Source organism: Castor canadensis, chromosome 12 (genome assembly GCF_047511655.1).
Source record: "Castor canadensis chromosome 12, mCasCan1.hap1v2, whole genome shotgun sequence".
NCBI classification, from domain to species: domain Eukaryota; kingdom Metazoa; phylum Chordata; class Mammalia; order Rodentia; family Castoridae; genus Castor; species Castor canadensis.
Genome location: NC_133397.1, coordinates 112,540,764 through 112,562,732, shown reverse-complemented (window position 1 = coordinate 112,562,732; position 21,969 = coordinate 112,540,764). Strand labels below are relative to the sequence as shown.

The 21,969-nt window shown below is 42.3% G+C and overlaps 2 protein-coding genes across 4 annotated transcripts; one reads left to right on the top strand and one right to left on the bottom strand.

Moving 5' to 3' along the window:
• Positions 1–8,745: 8,745 nt before the first annotated feature.
• Positions 8,746–21,393, top strand: C12H1orf162 (chromosome 12 C1orf162 homolog). 3 transcript variants are annotated; one of them, XR_012439942.1, is made up of 7 exons: positions 8,760–9,002; positions 12,196–12,243; positions 12,982–13,039; positions 13,495–13,580; positions 13,814–13,863; positions 14,093–14,711; positions 21,008–21,393. XR_012439942.1 is itself a non-coding variant. In XM_074050774.1 (6 exons), exons 2-6 carry the CDS (start codon positions 12,207–12,209, stop codon positions 21,035–21,037), a joined length of 261 nt encoding a protein of 86 aa, XP_073906875.1. In that variant the 5' UTR covers positions 8,746–9,002; positions 12,196–12,206; the 3' UTR covers positions 21,038–21,393. The 3 variants fall into 3 exon arrangements, 2 of the variants coding, with proteins under 2 accessions (XP_073906875.1, XP_020013355.1); XM_074050774.1 differs by lacking the exon at positions 14,093–14,711 and having other exon boundaries at positions 8,746–9,002; XM_020157766.2 differs by lacking the exon at positions 21,008–21,393 and having other exon boundaries at positions 14,093–14,715.
• Positions 20,288–21,916, bottom strand: LOC141414935 (pre-mRNA-splicing regulator WTAP-like). Its single transcript, XM_074050773.1, has one exon. The coding sequence runs from the start codon at positions 21,775–21,777 to the stop codon at positions 21,310–21,312; it is 468 nt and encodes a 155-aa protein (XP_073906874.1). The 5' UTR covers positions 21,778–21,916; the 3' UTR covers positions 20,288–21,309.
• Positions 21,917–21,969: the final 53 nt, after the last annotated feature.

Sequence of the window (21,969 nt, the reverse complement as noted above, 5' to 3'; positions counted from 1 at the left end):
GAGAAATTAGAACCTTTGTGCAGTGTCGGAAATGGTACAGCTACTATAAAAAACCATAGTAGTTCCTCAAAAAATTAGAAATGTAATTGCTGTATGATTCACAACTTCACTTCTGGGTATGTACTCAATTATAAAGGAAGCCAGGTGTGGCGTGTATCTGTGGACACAGCTTGTCAGGCCACTTAGGCAGAAGGATCAATTGAGCCCAATTCAAGGCCAGCCTGGTAACATAACAAGACTTGGTCTCCAAAAAAAAGATTTAAAAGCATCTTGAAGAGATTCTTATATACCATGTAAATAGCTGTATTATTTACAATAGCTAAAACATGGTGACAGCCTAACAAGTAAATGGAGAAGCAAAATGTGGCACAGTCATATAAAGGAATTTTATTCTGCCATAAAAAGGAAGTTTTAACATTTATTACATTATGGATGAACCTTGAGGATGTTATGCAAAATGAAATACACCAGTCATAAAAAGATGAGTACTGTGTGATTCCACTCGGGTGAGACTCTTCTAGTCACAATCACAGAAAAAGAATGTTGGTTGTCAGGGAATGGGGAGTTATTGCTTAAATGGATATAAAATTTCAGTTATACAAGATGAATTATGGAGGTGGGTAGTAGTGATGGTTGTACATTATGAGTGTATTTAAATTATAACTAAAAATGGCTAAGATGAAAATTTACATGCATTTTATTGCAATAACAATTTAAGGGAAAAAAATCCAGATAAATCAGAAAATTCTTCACGTCAGAAGTTTGTCTACATTTAATTCTCCCATACACAAGATGTACTTGTACTTTTGTGAACAATTTAATGGGAAATAGTTGGAGAATGGATCATTTAATTTATGTAGCAGTCATTTGAGTCAATATTAATGGCTAATGCATCAATCTAATAGAAATCACTTTGATATCTTTGTTACTTGTCAGAAGAGATGTTCGAAACTGTTCATGTAACAAAAATTATAAAACACCTAGTTTGTGCTAAGCAATGTACTATCCTGGTCATACAGAGATAAAAGACCCTACCTCAAAGAAAAAAATCTAGGAAGACCAGAATATATGATAGCAGGGTGCTTTGAGAGTATGGCAAACACCATTTTAGATAGTCTTACCAGCTTGTCATTTCCCCTGTATGTAACTGTCACATCCGGGTTCAGAGAAGCAGAACCACTAGAATACAGGTTTATATTTAATGGATTTGACTGTTGTGTGAGCTTCTTATGTAGTCTCTGTAAGGCTGATAACTTTCTGATGCTAAAGCTTGAAGTCCACCAGGCAGGCAATTAAGGGAAGATGGATGTAAAATGGGAGACAGTAATGAACAAGTAGAGATCACAGCACATACTGAAACCTATTAGTTTTGTTATCTGTGATCTTGATGGTTGCCCTTCATCACAAACACACGGTCCAAAGGTTAGAGAAACGAATTATCCAGGGAAAGGTTTGGAAGTTGCCCAACTGCAACACAATAACGTGTGAGCAACAAAAATGTCCACCAGGCAAATCATGCTCAAGAATTGTGTGGTTTATGCTAACCAGAACATTCAGGGAGAGAATTCTAGAAAAATTTAGTTCATCTTAACCAAATTGACATGTAATAAACAATAGTTTATCAGTAAACTATTCAATTAATCAGTGAATGATACTTAAAATTTTTGGACCACAGAGTCAATGAAAACATCCAGGAAAACATGGAGAAAGCAGAAAGGTGACAGATGAGAAAAGAAATGGTGTCTGAGGTGATGTTTGGAAAACGTGTCTGCAGGATTCAAGTCAAGGAAGATGAGGCAGTGTTTGTTATTATAGAGAAGATGTGGAAGGAGAATGTGGTATTTTTAAAACTCAAAGAAGAGTGGAATAAAAACAGGTGTTATATTAGGATCCTTAAATGCCACGCTTAGAATTTTTGTTCTGAGGACAGAGGTCAGCCACCAAATGGTGGCTTTCATTTCAGAAAAAAACCTCTACCAAATGCAGAGGACAGTTTGAAGAGGGGAACAGCTAGTTAGGCTGTTGATCATTCTAGCTACATGATAGGGAGGACCTTAACCACAGACCTTGGCAGTACCAAAGGAAAGTGGGTAATTGATAACCCAAAGGCAACATTAGGACCTGCCTGGGAGAAAAAAGAAAAGGGGAAGCAACAAGTTGAGTCTGGTTTCTTGCTTGAGTGAGTAAAGAAGGGAGGATGTATGACTTGGAATATGGGAGGAACCAGGTTTCAGAAAAGAGAATAAGGCTAAACGGAGAATGATGCTAAACGGAAATAGCATCACTGAGGAATGGTAGAGAAAAAGGGTTCTGCAAAAAGGAAGTGGTCAGTCATTGAAGAAAGTAGAATGGAGAACTTCAGGTAGGAAGAGTCAACAGTAAATTTCTTAGGGAGATTAAGAGAAGGACTGAAAGTGCTAATCTAAGTTCACAGTTCACAGGTCCTTATTGGTTTTAGGTTAATTTTGTTTAAATGATAGGGACAGAAGATAGAAGACAGTGGAGTGAAAGGACCGAATTGACTTTTGTATAATTCTCACCCCAGTAACTAGAAGGAGCCAAAGATTGGTTCAGAGAAATCTGAAGATGAGAGAGGCTTGAATGAAGAAGAAGAGGATGAAAAAGCGCTGGTGGCTTGTGCCTGTAATCCTAGCTATTTGGGAGGCTGAGATCGGGAGGATCGCTGTTTGAGGCCAGCCCGGGGAAACAGTTCACAAAATCCCATCTCCAAAATAACCAGAGCAAAAATGGTCTGGAGGTGTGGTTCAAGTGGTAGAGCACCTGAGTTCAAATTCCGGTCCCACATAAAAAATAAAAAAGGTAGTGAGAAGAATGATAGATGTAGTAAAATCTCTAAGTTGGAGAACTATATCCAGATGACACATGGAGGAATTAACATTCAACAGGGAAAAACTTCTTCCACTGAAAGGAGAAAGGTAAGGATGAAGCTTGAAAGAATGATGTTTTCATTGGCAGAGCAGGAAGCTCATTTGACAGTAAACTGCATACCATGGGTTGGGCACTGCTAGGAACTAGGGTAAGACAGTGGCATTCACAGAGTTTATAGTCCAGTGATGACGACAGGAGGCAATACAAGCGTTCCTGATGTTAAAACGGGTGACGGGCACATAAGTGAAGTCAATCTAGTTCAGGAATTCAAGAATGGCCTGGAGCAAATTATATATGAAGTGGTACCTGAAGGATAGGTGACCATCAAACAGAAGGAACAGCTTATGCAAAGACCCTGAGGTCCCTACCACAACCACACCCCAAGATGCTTTAGTAAAAGAGATGTGATACCTGACTCCCAAATCCAGTGTGCCCTCTCCAGTCCTCATCTTACTTGAACTCTCATTTTGCAGCATTTGGCACTGCTAGCCACAGCATTTCTTCCTTCCTTCTCTCCCCTGGCTTCCAATAGCATTTGGTCATGCTATTTCTGCTGTCACTATTTCTTGTTTCCTTGGCCAACTCCACTGTCTCCTTCCCTCCTAAATATTGGTGTTCCTCAGAATTCTAGGAATCGAATTCTTATTCTCCATGTACCTGAGTGGTCTTATCCGTGCCCACAGTTTCTATCACGTGTGTGTTGATGACTTCATCTGTATCTCAAACAGAATGAGGAAGGACAGGGTAGGTTGAGTGAGCCAAGAAACTATCCCCAAATCTCTAACTTAACCTGGAAGTTTGTTTTTGCTCATAGAGAGTCTTCTGCAGGTCTAGGTGACTGTCCTCCCTATGATGACTTGGTGATCCAACTGTAGCGCTGTGTCAACCTCACATTCTCATCTCCAAATCTCCACAGTCGCCTTGTGGAGGGAGGAGTCAGAGGCTCTTGCATCAGCAATTAAATCCTTCAACTGAAAGGGACATACATCACTTTCATTCTCAGTCCATTGGCCAGAACTTGTCACATGGCATTAGTACCCAATCACCTGGGAAAGAAGTGGTTATCAGTGAGAAACTGTATTGTTTTTGTTGTTGTTTTGGAGTGCTCAGAATGAACCCCAGAACCTTACATATGCTAGGCAAGCATGGTATCATTGAGCTACATCCTGGCCCCAAAACTAGTACTGTCTACCATCCAAATAGAGATCTGAGCACTCAACTACCCTCCCAACCTCTCACTACCTAAGTGTTCCACAGGCACCCCAACTCAAAAAACTAATAATTTATGCTCAACCCTGCACCCCTTCTTCTATATCCTTAATATTAGTCAATGGATATAATGCAGAAAACTTTCTTCCCTTCCTCTCATACCTAATAACTGACTAGATTCATAGCCCATCTGGCTACCTCTTTTTCCCCCATGGCCATAGCCTCTGTTCAAACCTTGTTTCTCACCTGGAGATCTAAAGGATCTGAGTCCTCCCGCATGGTCTGGTACCTCACTAGTCCCTTTACACTGTTCCTTTGTTTTGTTTTAGTGGTACTGGGCTTTGAACTCAGGGCCTCATGCTTGCTAGGCAGGTGCTCTACCACTTAAGTCACTCGGCCAGCCCAATCTTACCCTGTTTTTAAACCCAAATGTGACCATAGTACCCCTCTCAGTAGTCTCTCTGTTCCCTATAACAGAAAGTTGTTTATGGTCCACCATTTATCTGGTTTCATCCTTCCTCTCCTCTTCTGGTCCCCAGCCCCACCCTACGCTCATTTCCCATAGCACCAGCTGTAGTGAAATACTTGAATCTCCCTAACCATGGCCAACATGGAAAAGTGTGCCTTTGCTCATGCTCTCTCTGCCTGGAGTATGTTTCTTTGCTCCATCTGCCTGGGAAATGTGACTTATCTTTCAAAACCTCAGCTCAAACATTGTCTCCTCTATGAAGCTGTTTTTGACACACACCCTCCCTCATCTTAAGGTAGCCAGACCCTTTCTCTTTTCAGCCTCACTCGATGCTGTACAGATGTGTAACACAATATCAACATTTCATTACGCTGATGTTTGTGCCTGGAAACTCTGGAACATGTAGAGGAATCTGTCTGTCTCTGCAAAATGCCTCAAGTCAAGGACTATGTCTTGCTTATCATTGTTCCTCCAGAACTTAGCAGAGTGTTTGGGTCATGGTAGCTGCTCAATGAATGCCTGATTATCAATTAACCTGCACCCTAACTTTATTACTATTTTTCTGGTGATATTGGGGTTTGAACTCAGGGCTTTGCACTTGCCAGGCAGCTACTCTACTGCTAGAGCCACACCTGCAGTCCAGTTTTCTCTGGTTATTTTTGGAGATGGGGTTTCTCAAACTGTTTGCCCAGGTTGGCCTTGAGCCACAATCCTCCCCATCTCAGCCTCACAAGTGTCTAGGATTCCAGGCATGAGCCATTGGTGCCTGGTTGCTCCCTAAGTTTTTAACTATCTCTGTTGCCTTCTCTGGCTCCTCTTCCTCATCCTTGCCCTTTGGTGATATCTTTGATCATAGTCTGTTGTGGTTTGGGTATGAAGTGTCCCCCCAAAAAGGGTTGTGTGTTGAACTCTTGGTCCCCAGCTGATGGCACCGTTTTGGGAGGTGGTGGAAAGTTTAGGAGGTGGGGCCTAACTGAGGAAGTAGATCATTGGGAGTGTGTCTTTGAAGGTTTTATACCTAGTTCCAGGTTCCTTCCTCTCGCTCAGCTTCCTGACCACCATGAGGTGAACAGCCATGATGTTACACCTCACTACAGTGTCTGGAACATGGAGTCAAGTGATCAAGGACTGAACCCTCTGATAATCACAAGCAAAATAAAGCCTTCCTCCACTTTTCTCAGGTCATAGCGATGTAAAGCTAACAGATAGTCTTTGACTTTTCATCCTCCTTTCTGCTGCCATTCCCCCAAATCTCTCTCAAATGCCTCCCCATTGCTTTATCCATTTGCTGCTGCTGTGGTCATCCATCTTACTTTTATCCCTCAACTGGATCTCTGTAGGGATCTCTCAGTTCTCCTGATCAAATCTGTTCTGTTCCAATCTGTCCTCCCTACCCGTTTCAGTGATTGTTCCAGCATGCAAATCTGATGGTATCAAACTTGTTGCACACCTTTAGAATTAGTACACCTATTTCTCCTACAATAGCAACAAAAGTTCTGAGGGCAGGGCTGGTGGAGTGGCTCAAGTGGTACAGTGCCTGCCTAGTAAGCGTGAGGCCCTGAACTCAAACCCCAGTGCCACCAAAAAGAAAAAAAGAAAAGTCCCAAGGAAAGTTAGTCAGAGTTTAGCTACTCACTACTTAGGGGACAGAGATCAGGAGGATCCCCCAAAAAAACAAAGTTCTGAGGGCATAGTCCCTTCCTGCACCTTCAGCTTTACCACAATCCATATCCCTTCACTCCACCTAAGTGTCACCTCATATACAGCCTTGATCTCTTAGCTATTGTCACTCTTTTTTCTTTGTCCTTGAACTCCCTACTCTCCTTTCTGGCAGAGGGTTTTCGGATGATCTGTTCCTTCTGAACTTTCCCCCCCACTTGGTCTAGAGAAGTCCATCCTGCATTTTAGGATTTTGCGTAGCTGTTTTCTTCCAGGAACTCTTCCCTGCGTCCCTGTATTGTAGGTGTATGAGACCCAGGCTCTTGCTCCTTCGCAGCGTGTATACTCACTGCAATTTTCTACTTCTCTGTGAACAGCATCTTCTACAGTACAGATGCTCCACAGAGACACGCAAAAAAGCCATTTATGCCCACCATCGCTTCCTCAACGCTTAGAGTAGTACAAGACACATAGACATCTTCGGATGTTCAACAGATATCTTTGGAGTGAATAAAATGAACTCTCCAAGACACTGAAATTCAAAAGCTTGATGTAATCATTGATTCATCCTGCTAGTTTATTTCCCATATTCAGGTCCCATTACAGATGTGAGCCACCAGCACCCAGCTGTCCTCCAATCTTCTCACACCTGGGCTTTCCTCCATTCCTCTTGGCCATACCCGTACTAAATGATACTCAGAATATTGCAATAGCCCCCTAGCTTATTCCCTTGCCTCTTTCCTATCCACAACTTATCATATATATCATGGTATAACCTTTCTTAAAGACCATGTTATCATATTATATCCCAGTCAAAAAACCCTTAGTGCCGGGTGCAGAGGCTCACATCTGTAATGTCAGCTACTTGGGAGGCAGAAATCCAGAGGATCACAATTTGAGGCCAGCCCAGGCAAAAATTAGTGAGGCCCCCATCTCAACCAACAAGCAAGTGTAGTGGCGCTGTCCCAGCTATGTAGGAGCATCTTGGTCTGCAGCTGGCCACAGGCAAAAACACGAGACCGTATCTAAAACATAGCTAAAACAAAAAAGGACTGGGGGTGTGGCTCAAATGGCAAAACACCTGACTAGCAAGCTCAAAGCCCAGAGTTCAATCAAACCTCTGTGCCACCAAAATAAAAAAATGTGAAACAAAAAAACTTTAGTGGCTCCTTATTTTATCAACTTGAAATACAGTCATGCACCAACTAATGATGGTTTGCTCAACAGTAGACGACATCTATGACAGTGCTCCCAGCAGATTATAATGGAGCTGAACAATTCCTCTCCCCCTGTGACATCTGGCTATTGTGATGCCATAGCACAAATCGTCACTCATGTTTGTGGTGCTGCAGATGCCATATGGGTGTGATAACAAAGACTTGCTATGCTACACTCTCACTTTTTTTTTTTTTTTGGTGCTATTAGAGTTTGAACTCAGTGCCTACACCTTGAGCCACTCTACCAGCTCCTTTTTGTGATCAGTTTTTTCAAGATAGGGTCTCAAGAACGATTTGCCTCCATTGGCTTCAAACTGTGGTCCTCCTGATTTCTGTCTCCTGAGTAGCCAGGATTACAGGTGTGAGCTGTTGGCACCTGGCTTGTACTTTTACACCTTTGACCACTATTTTAGAGTGTACTCCTTATACTCATTTTAAAAAAACCCTTTATTATAAACCAGTGTCCCTTGTTGCTGGCAGTCTCGTGTATCTTGTTTTTATTGAGTCTCATGATTGCATGGAGGCCACGTCAAATGATTGACCTATGCCACTCTAAGATGTTCACACAACAATGAAATCCCTACTGATGTATTTCTCATACATCGTTCAGCAGTGCATGACTGTATGCATCTGGCTTGGACTTAAAGACCTCCACCTCATCCTGATAATCCATCTGTGTAACCATCACCTCTCACCCTCTACAAATGCCCCCACTCGGATCCCAGAGAGATGTCACTTGAATCCCAGCAACCAATTCTCTGTAGTGTCTATCTAATGAGTATATTTAATCGGATCATTTTACAAATCAATGTTTGTAAATAAATGAGTCTACTTACCTCTCTGGAGAAATCTCTTTTTGTCGTTGTTGTTCTTTTTGGTTGAACTCAGGGCTTCCCGCTGGCAAAGCAGGCTCTCTACCCCTTCGGCCACATCTCCAGTCTATTTCACTCTGGTTATTTTGGAGATGGGGGTCTTGCGAATTATTTGCCTGGGCTGGCTTGCAACCACAATCCTCCTGATCTCAACCTCCCCGAGTAGCAAGGATTGCAGGTGTAAATTACTGGCACCCACTTGAAGGGATATCGATACATGTGCACAGCTAATAGTTTAATCTTACACTGTTTGCTTTTCATTTCCTTTGTAAGATTCATCTCTCTGGTTAGATTAGATGCAGTTATAAGATCCTTGGCCACAGTGACAATGTCACACTGTATGACATATATATAAGTATGTATTATACTAATTTACTAATGTGATCTCCACAATATCTGCAGGGTGACTAAATAAACACTGAATTAGAAACGAACTTGTCCTCTTACATTTGGACATTCATGTGTCAAAAGGTACAAAAGCAGCTCTCACTGCTTCTGGGAAATTTTTTTTTAAATGTAGCAAGGACCTCAAAGAGGAAGTCTGCCAGGAGCTTAAACCTTTGGTGGCAGTGACAGTGACGGTGATCTTTATTTCATCATTTCTGAAAAATAGGACTAGTAACGGAAGCCAGTAAAAAGTTCAGTTTTAGACCACAGCATCTTATGATCGGATTTTTTTCTTGAAAGGTAAATGCATTTATCAGATACTTTTAATCTTGGTGAAATAATTGCTCACCAAAAGGCAATGTCGTGTCATTGTTAGTGGTTTCTGTTATTTTTCTTCTTTGACTTGGTGGGGAGAAGGGTTGTATTTGAATGGCTGTTGTTTATGGATTTAGTGGCAATGAGTAAGACTCTCTAGAGCCAGATAAAAAAGTGTATATATAGCACTGTTTCTATGTTAACTCTGTGCTTCTGTCAAACAATTGAGTTATTGTTTTCAGAGGAAAATATATTTCCTGCTTTTCTTGGCCTTCGTATGAAAGTGGCTATTTCCCTGTGGCATTGTGTGATAGTGAGGCAGCCTAACTGTGTTAGGTGGTAACATTTCTTTAGGATGGTTGTACATTCAGTCATCAGTGAAGGTCATCAGCATACACAGGCCATGAGTGGTTCTGAATGTGCCCAACAGAAAGGTCTAATGTAAGTTCATGCTTTCTTTAGTGCAAATTCATACCTCAATATTTTTTAAGTGTTATATTTTATAGAACATATTTATATAAATGTAATGTAATAAAAATTATGCACTATACTGCTACTTTTTGATGCTTTCCAAGGAGCACCACTGACAAAAATTCAAAGAGGAACAAAGTTCTAGAAAAATTTTAACCCCTGCTGATTCTGCTGTGGACTATCGCTTCCTATTCTCACAGCTCAGACTTCTCTTTTTTTTGGGGGGTGGGGTGGTGGTGGCAGTACTGTGATTGGAACTCAGGGCCTCACACTTGCTAGCCAGGCGCTCTCTACCACTTGAACCATTCCGCCCCTTTTTGTGTTGGGTATTTTCCAGATAGGGTCTTGTAAACTATTTCCCTGGGCTGGTTTCAAACTGTGATCCTCCTGATCTCTGCCTACTGAGTAGCTAGGATTATAGGTGCCCATTTTTGTTTGTTTGTTTGTTGTTATTTTATTGAGATCAGCCCAAGCTGGTATGGAACTCAAGATCCTCCTGCCTCAACCTCCTGAATGCTTGCAGGTGTGTTCCACCATGCCTAGCTGGCACTTTTCTTATTATCCTACGTTGCAGGATCTAAAAATACTTCATGATGGCACTTCATGATGTCACTATTATTGCTGTTGTGACTGATTCATGGGGATAAGGAATCCTTCTCCTCCCAGCCTTCCCCCAGGGCCAAGGACTTGGAAATTAACTTTTGAGAGCTGAATGAATAAAACACATAAACAATTAATAGCATTTGTTGTCTAAGTCAATTACCTTGAAATTGAGCAGAAATAGTAGAACCAAAATTTTTTTATCAGAGATTTGTCTAAATATAGGGTAAAACTGTGTCCACCCCAAAATAATCAGGGATGTATACAAAGTTTTATGTGCTGTTATTTACTTAAATAAGTTGGAAACTATTTATATCAAGAAGTGTGGAGCTGATTAAGCAGGTTGTATGTTATATATATTCACAGTAGTTCCCCCACCCGTGGTTTCACTTGCCACAGTTTCAGTTACTCATGGTCAACGGGGGCCTAAGAATATTAAATGGAAAGTTCTAGAAATAAACATTTTAAGTTTCAAATAGCTTTTATTGCAATATGTTGTTATAATTATTCTATTTTATTTTAGTTATTGTTCTTAAACTCTTACTACACACAATTTACAAGGTAAACTTTATCATAGGTATGCATGTGTATATGAAAAAAACAGCATATTCTGTATAGGGTTTGGTAGTACAGTCTCAGGCACCTGGAGAACATGTTGGAACATACCTCTCCCCCAGACTAGGAGGGGGGTACTGTAACAGAACGGCCTATCACCACTAAAAATGTTTACCCAGTTTTTAGAGGGATGGGACAATGCATCTGACAAAATACTGAGGGAAAAAGGAAAGATAAAACTTTTGTGGTACTGAGGATTGAACTCAGGGCCTCACACTTGCTAGACAAGCATCCTATCACTTTTTGCTTTTAGTTTGTTCTTCAGAGAGGTTCTCATGTGACCTTTGCCCAGATTGGCTTTGAATTGCAATCCTCCTGTCTCTACCGCCCAAGTAGCTGAAGTGTGTAGCACCATGTTCAACCCAGAATATAACTTCTTATATGAAGAACTTAATAAAAAATACTTCATGCTTTAATAAAACACATGGTATACCACTAAAAAGATATAAAATTTTAAAAAGATATAAAATTATGAACAATGGATAGTAGGAATTTAGGTGATATTACTTTTCTGTCTTTAGACTTTCTGAAAAAAGTTAAAGAGGAAAAATAAAGAAGCCTTAACATATCAAACAGAACCATAGCGTCGACAAGGACTTTGCATACTTGAAAAGATAACATGTGAACAGACTAGGAATGCCTGATGGAACCTAGAGGAAGGAACTCCAAGAGCAAGTTTCTCAGTTTATCAGCATTGCCAGTGAAAGGTGAGGTAGAGTCAGGAGCTGGTGTCTCACGTCTATAATCCTAGCTACTCAAGAGGCTGAGATCAGGAGGATGGTGGTTTGAGGTGAGTCCCAGCAAATAGTTTGTGAGACCCCATCCTAAATAACCAGGACAAAATGGAGTGGAGGTGTGGCTCAAGTGGGAGAGTGCTTTGAAGCATGAAGCCCTGAGTTCAAATCCCAGTCCCACCAAACAAAGAAGATGAGGTAGATGCCTCAGAAGTCAATACTAAAATCACCCATCTATTTTCTCCCATATTTACTTCAATTCAATGCTTACCAAGCAGAATGATGTTTTTTGTTTTGTTTTGGTTTTTGGTTGTTGTTGTTTTTGTGGGCTCAGGGCCTTGCTCTTGCTAGGCAGGTACTCTTACTGCTTGAGTCACCCCACTAGCCCCAGAATTATGGTTTTAATTGACATTCTTATATGTCCTGATGGATAGAATGCACTGGTTACATCAACCTGTTCTTTACACCATTCCCGTTTATATGTCACTCTGCTGTAAGTTGGTTGGTGGGAAATCAGATCCAGAGCAGTCAGTCAGTCAATTCCTAGTACCCTGATAAAATCAAATTACTGGATTTGCAAAGCTGAGGACTGGTGACCGAGCTGCACCACCCTAGATAAAGTCTGTGACCTGTGATGGCATTGAACACCCAGGATTGCCTCTCTTTCATTGTCGCTGCTCATTACTATCAGTCTTAAGTTGGCCCCTCAGCTGCCTCTCTTTGCCAAGCTTTTTAAGAGGTACCTGTTTTATTCTCAGGGGAAGACAGCATGGGAGGAAGTCACTCCGCATCTACAACCAAAATTGGTGAGTTCAGGATAGACACTGTCACCTACCACAGTGCTAAGTTAAAGTGTGCAGGCAGAGCAGGGCCTGGGGCTGAAGGGCTGAAGTGGGCTGCACTGCCCAGTGCACTTCTGAATTGGACGAATCAGATTTTCCTGTAATGCAGAATCAAATGCCCCAAGAAATGGAAAGGGGAAGCAGAAAGAACTACCTGGCCCTCCAAATCTGATCAGACCAGCTGGGTGATGTATGAGAATCCAGCTCACTTCCTTTCTTGCTCCCCTCTGGTGTGGTCCACACCACACTGGGAAACCCACAGTGGCTGCATTGGGCCAGGCACTGCTAAAAGCTGCCCTGCAAACAACCAGGAAAAGGTAGCCATTCCAAGGTCAAAGTGCTCAGGACTCTGGGAAGCACTGATGATGACTTTCACTGCTGCTTCTCCCTCCCAAGCAGGAGAGTCTGGCTTCAATCAGGGGTGACATATCTCACCCCAAGGGCTTCCTACTAAAATCTTTGGGAGGGGGACACATGAGATGTGTTCTTATCTAAGAGACACACAGGACTGCAGAACACTGAAGTCTTAATGTCATTTGTTTGCATAGCTAGCTGTTTTGGGGTCCAGTTTAATTCTCATTTTAAAAGACCCTCTGTGGAGCTAGAGTCCAGTCACCAACCTGGAGGTACCTAGGACTCCATGCTGCAAAGACGGCAGGAGAAGGAGCAGGTTACACTGACCCATCCTGTGTTCTCTTGCAGACACCCCCACGGTAGCCCCAACAACCAGCTCGCTATCCTGCCTCTCCAATTATCCCACGTAAGGGACCCCTCCATCCATCCTTTCATCCTGGGCCACATGGCATTGGGTTTTATGTTGACAGCTGTGGCTTGGAGCTAGGGATGGAAGTCAGGGGGAAAGGGACCAGAAAGATTGGGAGAATTAATGACGTAGTTCTAACTCAGTATCCCCCAATACTTCAGAAGATCTGTAAATCCCTCAGCTGGCACAGTGTGCTGGAAGATGGGCACAGGGTAAACATGGATGTTTTGGGGGCAGGGAAGGGAGTGAGCTATGGCTCTCACTGAGGCTTTGAATGCACTGTAATTCAAAAGCAAAATATTGACTAGTGCGTGAGGGGTGAAAGTCCACCAACCAGTGTGAGAGCTGTTCCAAGGGCTTACCCACAGATGGAGAAAGTGACACTTGGCTTTTAGGCTAAGCTTCAAAAGGCCCAGCTGTTCATCTGTTCCTTTTCTTTGCCTAAACAATAGTTTAATCTTGGCCTTCTTTGCTGGGGTTCTACTGACACTGTTGCTGATGGCGTTTGTCTTCCTCATCATAAAGAGCTGCAGAAGATGTAAGTGTTTTCTGAGCAAAGGGACCACCTTCCCTCTGTGGTGGAGGACAGAAGGTCAGGAGTGAGTGTTAGCCACTCTCTCTGCAGAACAGAACTCTGTGTCTGTGTCTTCCCTGCTCTCTCCGCCCCCAACACCTCCCGCCCACTGCTCCATCAAAAGCTGAAGGGAGAGGTTCCCCACGCCCCCAGCCCCACTGGTGACTTGTCCCTCTTCTTCCTGGCCCTTGTTGCAGGTCACCCCAGTCCTCAAGTCCTGGATCCTCACTCAGATTCTCCTGCCAAGGTAAGATGGTCATGTTTCCAGAGCACTAGAGGCCACTGCCATTGCCAGTTCCCCATCTTCTGCATTATTGACTAGAATAGTGGTGTTCTGAACTCTGGGCAAGGCAATTCTTTGAAGAGTTCTACTGATCTCTTTGGCTCCCCTCTTACCAAAGCTTTCAGATTACTTTTACAGAGACAGCTTTTTCTCCAAATTCAGTCCACTCAATCCTCCTTTTTCTCCTCTGAAGCTTTCATCCATACCAAAGGAGTCACTTACCTATGCCAGCATGACTTTCAGACCATCAGAAGAAAAGAGCAGCCACCTGACTGAAAACTGCTCTGCAGACTCGGACCCCGTTGTCTACGCGCACGTTAAAGTGACAAAATCACATCTGCCTGTTCAATGAGGCTTGAGTCTACTTCTTCTCATCACAACTCCAGCTACATATTACTTTCCCTTTTTATTTTTTTACAAATTTGGGACCATGGCCAGTGTGAAGCTGCTCAAGACACCATCTGGCAATGTTATCAGCAGTCTTAAATACCAATGGCCCCTCATTTTCCTAGCAAGAGAAAAGATTGCTGCTCCCTCATCATACTTGACAGCCAATGGCTCTTCGAAGGGCTCCTTTTATACCCTTCTAAAGTATGGGGGTCAGAGCTTAGTACACAGAGCGTATCCCCACCGCCCTTGACCAACCAGAGAGGAGTCAACCAAATGAACAATCTATCAAGACTTTCAACCCTCTACAAATGTCACCTCCTTTTTCATCAGTTATTAGCCTGTCCCTGTCACCTTCTCCAGACATCAGGACCAGATTTCTTCACAAAGCACAAAGTTCATATTGTATAAAGCACTATTCAAATGTGAGTTTCTATCTCCTTCCTGTGGTATGAGAAATATGTAAGATGATCTTATATGAGAACAAAGAAAAAGGCTAATCTAGTGTTGATTTCCCCAAATTCCAACGGATAGTCGTATAGACAATCCCATTAAAAATATCAGTATGATTATTTTTCACTAGGCAAACTTACTGTAAAATTTCTACTTAGATAACAAATAGGAAATCAAATCCAGAGAAGTTCATAAAAATAAATAATAAATGAATGTAACATGGGAAGGCTATCCCTAACAGCTAACTAGGTACTTTTGTAAAAAGTACCTGTTTTACAAAATAAGACTAATTAAAGCAATATGCTAATAATGTCTGAATAAACGAATCTATGGAATAGAATAAAACGACCAAAATACACAAGGAAATTCAGGGTGTGTTACAGAGGGCATATCAAATCATTTGTGGGGAGGAGATTTAGTCACTAAATGGGGCTGAGATTTAAAAAAAAAAAAGTAGCCACATAGTCATTTCACTTCTCATATCAAAATAAATTGTGTTTGAATCTGAAATGTCCCCAGAAGGCTCATGCATTGGGGGCTTGGCTGCCAGATGACAATCTTATTGGGAAGTGATTGGGTCCCAAGGACTCCTGACTAATCAATGGATCAATCCCTTGATGGATTCATAATGTAAGACATTATTGGGAGGTGGTGGAAAGAAAGTAGGAGATGGGGCCTAGCTGGAGGAAGTAGGTGCTATGGCCTCCTTGTACCCAGTCCTTTCCCTCTGGCTGCCATAAGGTGGCCTGCTCGTCTCCATATCACCTTCTTCACCATGAGGCTCTGCCTTGCCGCAGGCCCAAAGCACTGAAACCAACTAACCTGGTCTGAAACCCTTGAAATCATGAATCAAAGCAAGGCTCTCCCCCTTTTAGGTAGTTTCTTGCAGGTATTTATCATAGCGATGAAAAGTATGACTAACACAGAAATTAAACTGTAGCTGGCAGAATAGTTCAAGTGGTAGAGCACTTGTCTTGCAAGCGTGAGGCCCTGAGTTCAAAGCCCAGTACCACCAGAAAAAGAAAAAAGTACAGAAATTAAACTTCAAAATTAAAGTACTAGAGAAGTATGGGAGAATTTAAAAAAAATAATTTCAGAGTAGAGCCTACCTTTGAATGTATGACACGAAGCCCAGAAATCAGAAAATATTAACTTATAAAATGCCATTAAAAAGTCAAAAGACAAATGGCAAGCTTGTAAGACATTTACAAAACATCTCATAAACATAAAGCTAACTTTCTTAATATATTAAAAAAAATGAATAGAGGGAAAAGCCAACAACTCAATAGACAAAAAGGACAATGGATAGATTGGGCAATTTGTAGAAAATAAATGGTTCTTCTATGAAAAGATACTCAACTCCACTCCTAATAAGAGAAATGGTAATTTGATCAACAATTAGATAGTATTTTTACATAATAAGATGGGCCAAATTCAAAGAGTTTGCTAACAACCTGCGTGGGCTTGATTGTGAGGACCCAAGACACATGTGACAGTGCACACTGACGGGACAGTAGCTTGGTTCAACTACTATGGCCAGCAATTGAATGATAGCTACAACACTTGAAATTTTATTTTCAAGAATTTCTAAGCAATTTTACCATTTCTGAGACTTTATCCTCCTTCAGTGTATAGAAGTTACCTACGTAACTCTAAGGGCCATGCTAATCAAATTGGCTGAAACTTAAGACTTTCCCCCTACCACTTGAGCCATACCTCCAGTCCTATTCTCATTTTTAGATACCGAAATGGAGGCACAGAGAGGTTAAATGTCTTGCCTAAGTTCACACTGCTAGTAGCAGCGGCACTGGGACACGAGTCCAGGCAGTTGGTGCCGGAGGTCTCACATGTATCCATTATGCCCAACTGTCAGTTAACAGTGAAAGACTGAGAAAACCTTGATGCCCATTGAGAGGGGACTAGTTTGTGGAGTACGTTATAAAGTCATTATAAAGAATGAAAAAGCCAGGCACAGTGGTAGCTCAAGCCTGTAATCCTAGCTTGAGAGGTGGAAATTGGGAGGATCATGGTTCAAGGCCAGCCCAGGCAAAATGTTCATGAGACCGAATCTCAACAACTATCTGGCCATAGTGGTGCATGCCTATCATTCCCAGCTATGCAGGGAAGCAGTCCAGGCCACCTTGGGCATAAAGTGAGACTCTGTCTCAAAAATAACCAAGCAAAAAGAGCTGTGGTGAAGCACCTGCCTAGCAAAGCACAAGAGCACAGGCCCCTGAATTCAATTCCCAGTACCGTACACACATACACACACACACACACACACAATAGAAGCTCTGTATATTCTAATAAAGGAAGACCTCAGGCGAGGGTGGTAGTACATGCCTATAATCGCAGTACTTGGGAGGCTGAAAAAGGAGGACTGTACATTTGAAACTAGCCTGGGCTACAAAAACAAGACCCTGTCTCAGAACAAGCAAACACAAAAGACCTTTTGCTGAACAGAATTCTTAATATGCCCTACTCATATAGATAATGTGTGTGTGTTTGTATATATTTTGGATTCTCCTGAAGAGAACACTGGTTTTTGTGACTGCCCCTGGGGAGGGGAACTTGGTACCTGGGGACTGAAGGTCAGTGGTAAAATGGAGGTATGCTTCCTTTTTTCCTTTAAAGCCTTTTTTGTAACTTTTTGGGTGGTGGAGAGGTACTGGGAATTGAACTCAGGACACTGAGCTTGCTAGGCAAGCTCTCTACCACTTGAGCCATGCCCCCTTCCTTTTAGTGTGTTATTCAAATAGAATCTCTCTCATGATTTTGACTGGTCACCCTCAGACGCTGATCCTTCTACCCATGCCCCGTAAGTAACTGGGATTACAGTTATGTGCCCCTTTTTGTAAATTTTATAGTTCTTCATGACAATCACATTGAGGATCTTCAGGGGGCCCCATATCTAATTTCTCCATTTCCACCAGAATCCTGAAGCACTTGAGAAATAAGAGGGCACAGCAGATAGAAAGCAAAATATCTGTATTGTGAATATAGTCAACACTGGAGAACATCACTGTGGCTACAAAGAAGTAGGTTTCAGGATACTCACAGCCTATCAGTGACAGCCTGCTCCTAAGGAGGTGCACAAGAGACCATGTGCCCTCAAGAGCTGCACCCAAAATACTAAAAAAGGGGAAGAACAGAGAAGGTACACCCAGTTCCTACACCCAGTCTCATATCAGATAGATCCCTCCCCATGGGGAACCACTGAGGGTGTGATCCTAAAATGCAGCTCTGCATGCTGGGAAAGAGGTGGAAGCAAAAGAGAAGCACCTACCATAAATATCTTTTTTAAATTAGGGTTAGGAATATAGCTCAGTAGTAGAGCACTTGCCTGGTCTATTTCGTGAGGTCCTAGGCTTGATACCTACCACTGGAAAAAAAATATCGTGAGTAATATTTTTAAAAATCAAGATAAGGAAGTTCAAGGAGATGAAATAACTTACCCAATGTCACGCAGCTAGTAAGCTGCAGAACTAAAATTTAAATCAAGTCCTCTGGCTTCAGATTCCTCACATTTTGCCTCCACACCCAGCTGCCCCATGGCACTTAACAGTGACAAAAAGACTAGAAAGACAAAGTCAGGTAACATTATGGAGAGAATGTGTGCTTAGAGCCGCGACTTCTGGCAGTTGAATTTGAGGAAGAAGCCACTGGAAAAAAAAGAGTAGGTTCTCTATGGGAGGAAGACCAGTTTAAGGAAATAATCCAATGAAGAAGCCCCAGCACAGAGCAGCCAGCCCCACGAGGGCAGCAGAGTCAGGAATACTGTGATTCCTCGAGGAGGCCTCTTTGTTTCCCAAACTTTGGCCTGACATCATATAATTCTGTCAACCCTGAAGCAAGAAGCCACATCAGTTTTCCAGTTCACAGTCAGTGTTTTAGAAACATAGCTGCAGAAGCAGGAGTACGGGCTGTCCTAGGTTGTCCACTTGTACATGGAATATCAAGTTCACTGCTTTTCCCTCCGGGTTCTTTAAGCTTCCCACTTTGAACGGTACTTCCCTAAGCAAAAAGTCTTGTGTCCTGTTCTCCCTGCCATGAGAACTGGTGTGAATTACTGGAGAATTAAACAGTAACTAAATAACTGACTATGGATTCAAAAGGTCTTTGCTAGGGAAGGGAAGAAGAGGCTGTTATATCCTGTGTCATAGGGCTGGTGGAATAGCTCAAGGAGTAAAAGTACCTGCCTAGCAAGCATGAGGCCCTGAGTTCAAAATCCCAGAACCACCAAAAAAGAGAGAGAAAAAAAATCCTGGATTGTAGAGTAGGAACAAACCTGTAGGCTACTCTGGGAAAATAGTTCTGCCGACAGTATGAGTGTAAATCTTTGAAGACATCTGAAGATGCCTGCATCTGTCATGGAACAGCTTGTCTGCCATCCCACCTTGTATAACAAGATGTCCTGGGTATAAACTGGATCGCTGTCTGTAGAACCAGTGGGCAGTGAGTGGCCCTTTTGTGTGAATTCAATAAATGGCTATAGGGGGAGATTGGGGCTGGTTTGGGATGCAGGGAAAAAAGGAGCACTTTTGATGTTGTCTGAGACTCATAAGGCAGGGAGGAAGACCATGTTGGAAACATGCATGTGTGGTATCTACTCCCCTCACTCTTTCCCAACAGGCTGCTGAGCAGCCTTGGGTTCTCTACCTATAGAGGGAGGAGTCAGCAGAGATCCTGAAGGAACTGTGCTCCTGAAAGGCTGTGAGACCCTGGATCTAATCAGGCAGGGCACATGCAGAATAGGATCAACAACTAATCTCCCTGTCCCCACCCTGCTCAGACCAGGAGACCACAGAGTAACTTGAGGACTGAGGCTGGCTAGCATCCCCAGTAGAAGGGACCATGGAACACTGAAGAAAAAGTTCTGATGTGGACAGTGGACACAGTAGCAGGGAAGCCCTGGGAGCTCCAGAAACAGCAGGAAGGACCCAATATGGGGAAAGGAGAAACAAATGTGTAGATGAGAGTGTTGGTAATAGGCTTATTTCCACCGCTCTCATCTCATTGGCAATCCAGGCACCAATAACAGTATAGCCTTACTTGCACCCATGGCTGCTGATGCCTTGGTTTTCATTTGTGTTTCCTGATTTGAATGAATATTACCACTTATCACCCCTTAATTGGAAGTACCATCCATGCACTGTGGTGGCAGTTTCCCATCAAGAATATGATTAATGGGCCACAGTCTTTTCATCAAGATAATCCTGAGAACCACTGAATTAGTTTATCTCCCTTCTTCTGGGTACGATACCATTTAATACAACTTTTTATTTATTTATTTATTTATTTATTTATTTATTTATTTATTGCAGTATGAGACTTAAACTCAGAGCCTTCACCTTGAGCCACTCCACCAGCCCCTTTTTGTGATAGGGTTTTTCAAGATAGGGTCTCATAAACTATTTGCCCAAGTTGGCTTCGAACCGTGATCCTCCTGATCTCTGCCTCCTGTGGGCCAGTTGTCATGGTGATTGTATTGTAGCACCATCACTTTATTACAGGTGTGAGCCACCGGTGCCCGACCTTGAATACCACTTTATTTTTTTTTTTTTTACTTGAAGGCACATTTAATTTAATATCAAGAGTGTAATACAAAGGGCTCAAATACAATGAAGGAACACATTCCCCCACTAACACCAACAATGCTGCTTTAACATGTACCTGTTGGGTGGGATGACTTTCATAAAAGTTCACTACTGAAAAAAATAATGCAGTGAGTCTCATCACAGTGAAATGAATGTTTATAATGCTTCCAACAGTTTAAACCTGAAATTTGATACCACACCTTTATGTTTGTACATTCCTCAGTTAAGAATATCTACAGTTTTCAAAACCATTCAAAGAACAAACCATTGATTTAAACCACCTTGATTGAAGGCTCCATCCAATAATACAGAGCCCTAAGCTAACTGGTTAAATAGATGCACTACTTGTACTGACATCTACTATTTGTCTGATGACTATTAAGTTGGTTCTTATCAAGTAAATTCTTTAAAGGCAAATTCACCTTTTGACCCAGTAGTTCATTAACAATCATGAAGTCCACAGTCTTATTGGCAAAACTGGTATACAGTGTCTCTAAGTCACTATGCTCAAGGTTAAGAGCGATGCAATTCCATGTTTACATTTTACTGGAATTTTACATGTTCAATTCATGATTTAAAAATCTCTAGGTTTTCAATCCTCCAAACTGTCTGAAGACACAATGTGCCACAGACTTAAGACTTCTGTTTCTCCCTCTATTTTCTTCAAACAGAAACATTTCTCAAGTGTCTACATGTTCTAGAAGGGGAATTTTTCGGAGGTGGCCTCTTCTTCGGAATAGTCCGACGGCATCAGGCCTTTGAAGCAAGGGGAAGGGGAAGAGAAAAAAAGCTGAAACACAAGGTTCATCTGGTAAGTTTTACATTAACCATTACAAGCTGGACAGTGTAAGAATGTGGCTTTTTTGGCTCAAAAAGTCTGAGTCTTGGTGTGGAAACGAGTACTTGGCTGTCCCACCACAGCTTTCTCGTAGTGGGACTGTCAGGGAAGTCTTGACTGGGGAGTATGATTTGTTTACCTATCAGGCGTAAACTTCCAGGCACTCAGTTCATTTTGGGCTTGTTCCAGTTTGTCTTTAGTCTGTTCCAGTTCACCTTTCATTTTTAGGAAAAACAAGTTGATCGCTGGATCTACCATTGTTGATCTCAGTTGGGCAACACTCGGCTGCTGGACTTGCTTGAGGTACTGGATTTGAGTCGTACACTCTTGCATCTCTTGTTCCTTGGTTGCTAGTCGCATTACAAGGATATTCTCCCTGCGTGCAGACTCTTGCTGCTGTAGCTTTAGTTTTTCTTCCGACTCCCTTAAGCCAGTTACATCATTTGAGTTAAGATCTGTGTACTTTCCCTCCAAAGCCTGGACATATGCTTCATATTGTTTCCATCTTAGAATTAACTCGTCTCGTGCCATCACTTTGAAGTCTGTTTCACTCAGACAAACCTTTTTGGGAAGAGGTTCTTCGTTGGTCATCTTGAGTCTCATGAAAACGGTTTGAAACCGTCTATCGCTCTCCCAGAGATCCACGAGACTGGAAGTTCACGAAGCTGTCAAAATCAACACCTTCCCTCACAATGCATGCACCGGTTAAAAATGGAAGTCCGCCAGAGAACGCAGTAACAAGCCCCTGCGTGACGTGAGGTCGGGTAAACGAACCCTGCGTTTCCCCCTGCAGAA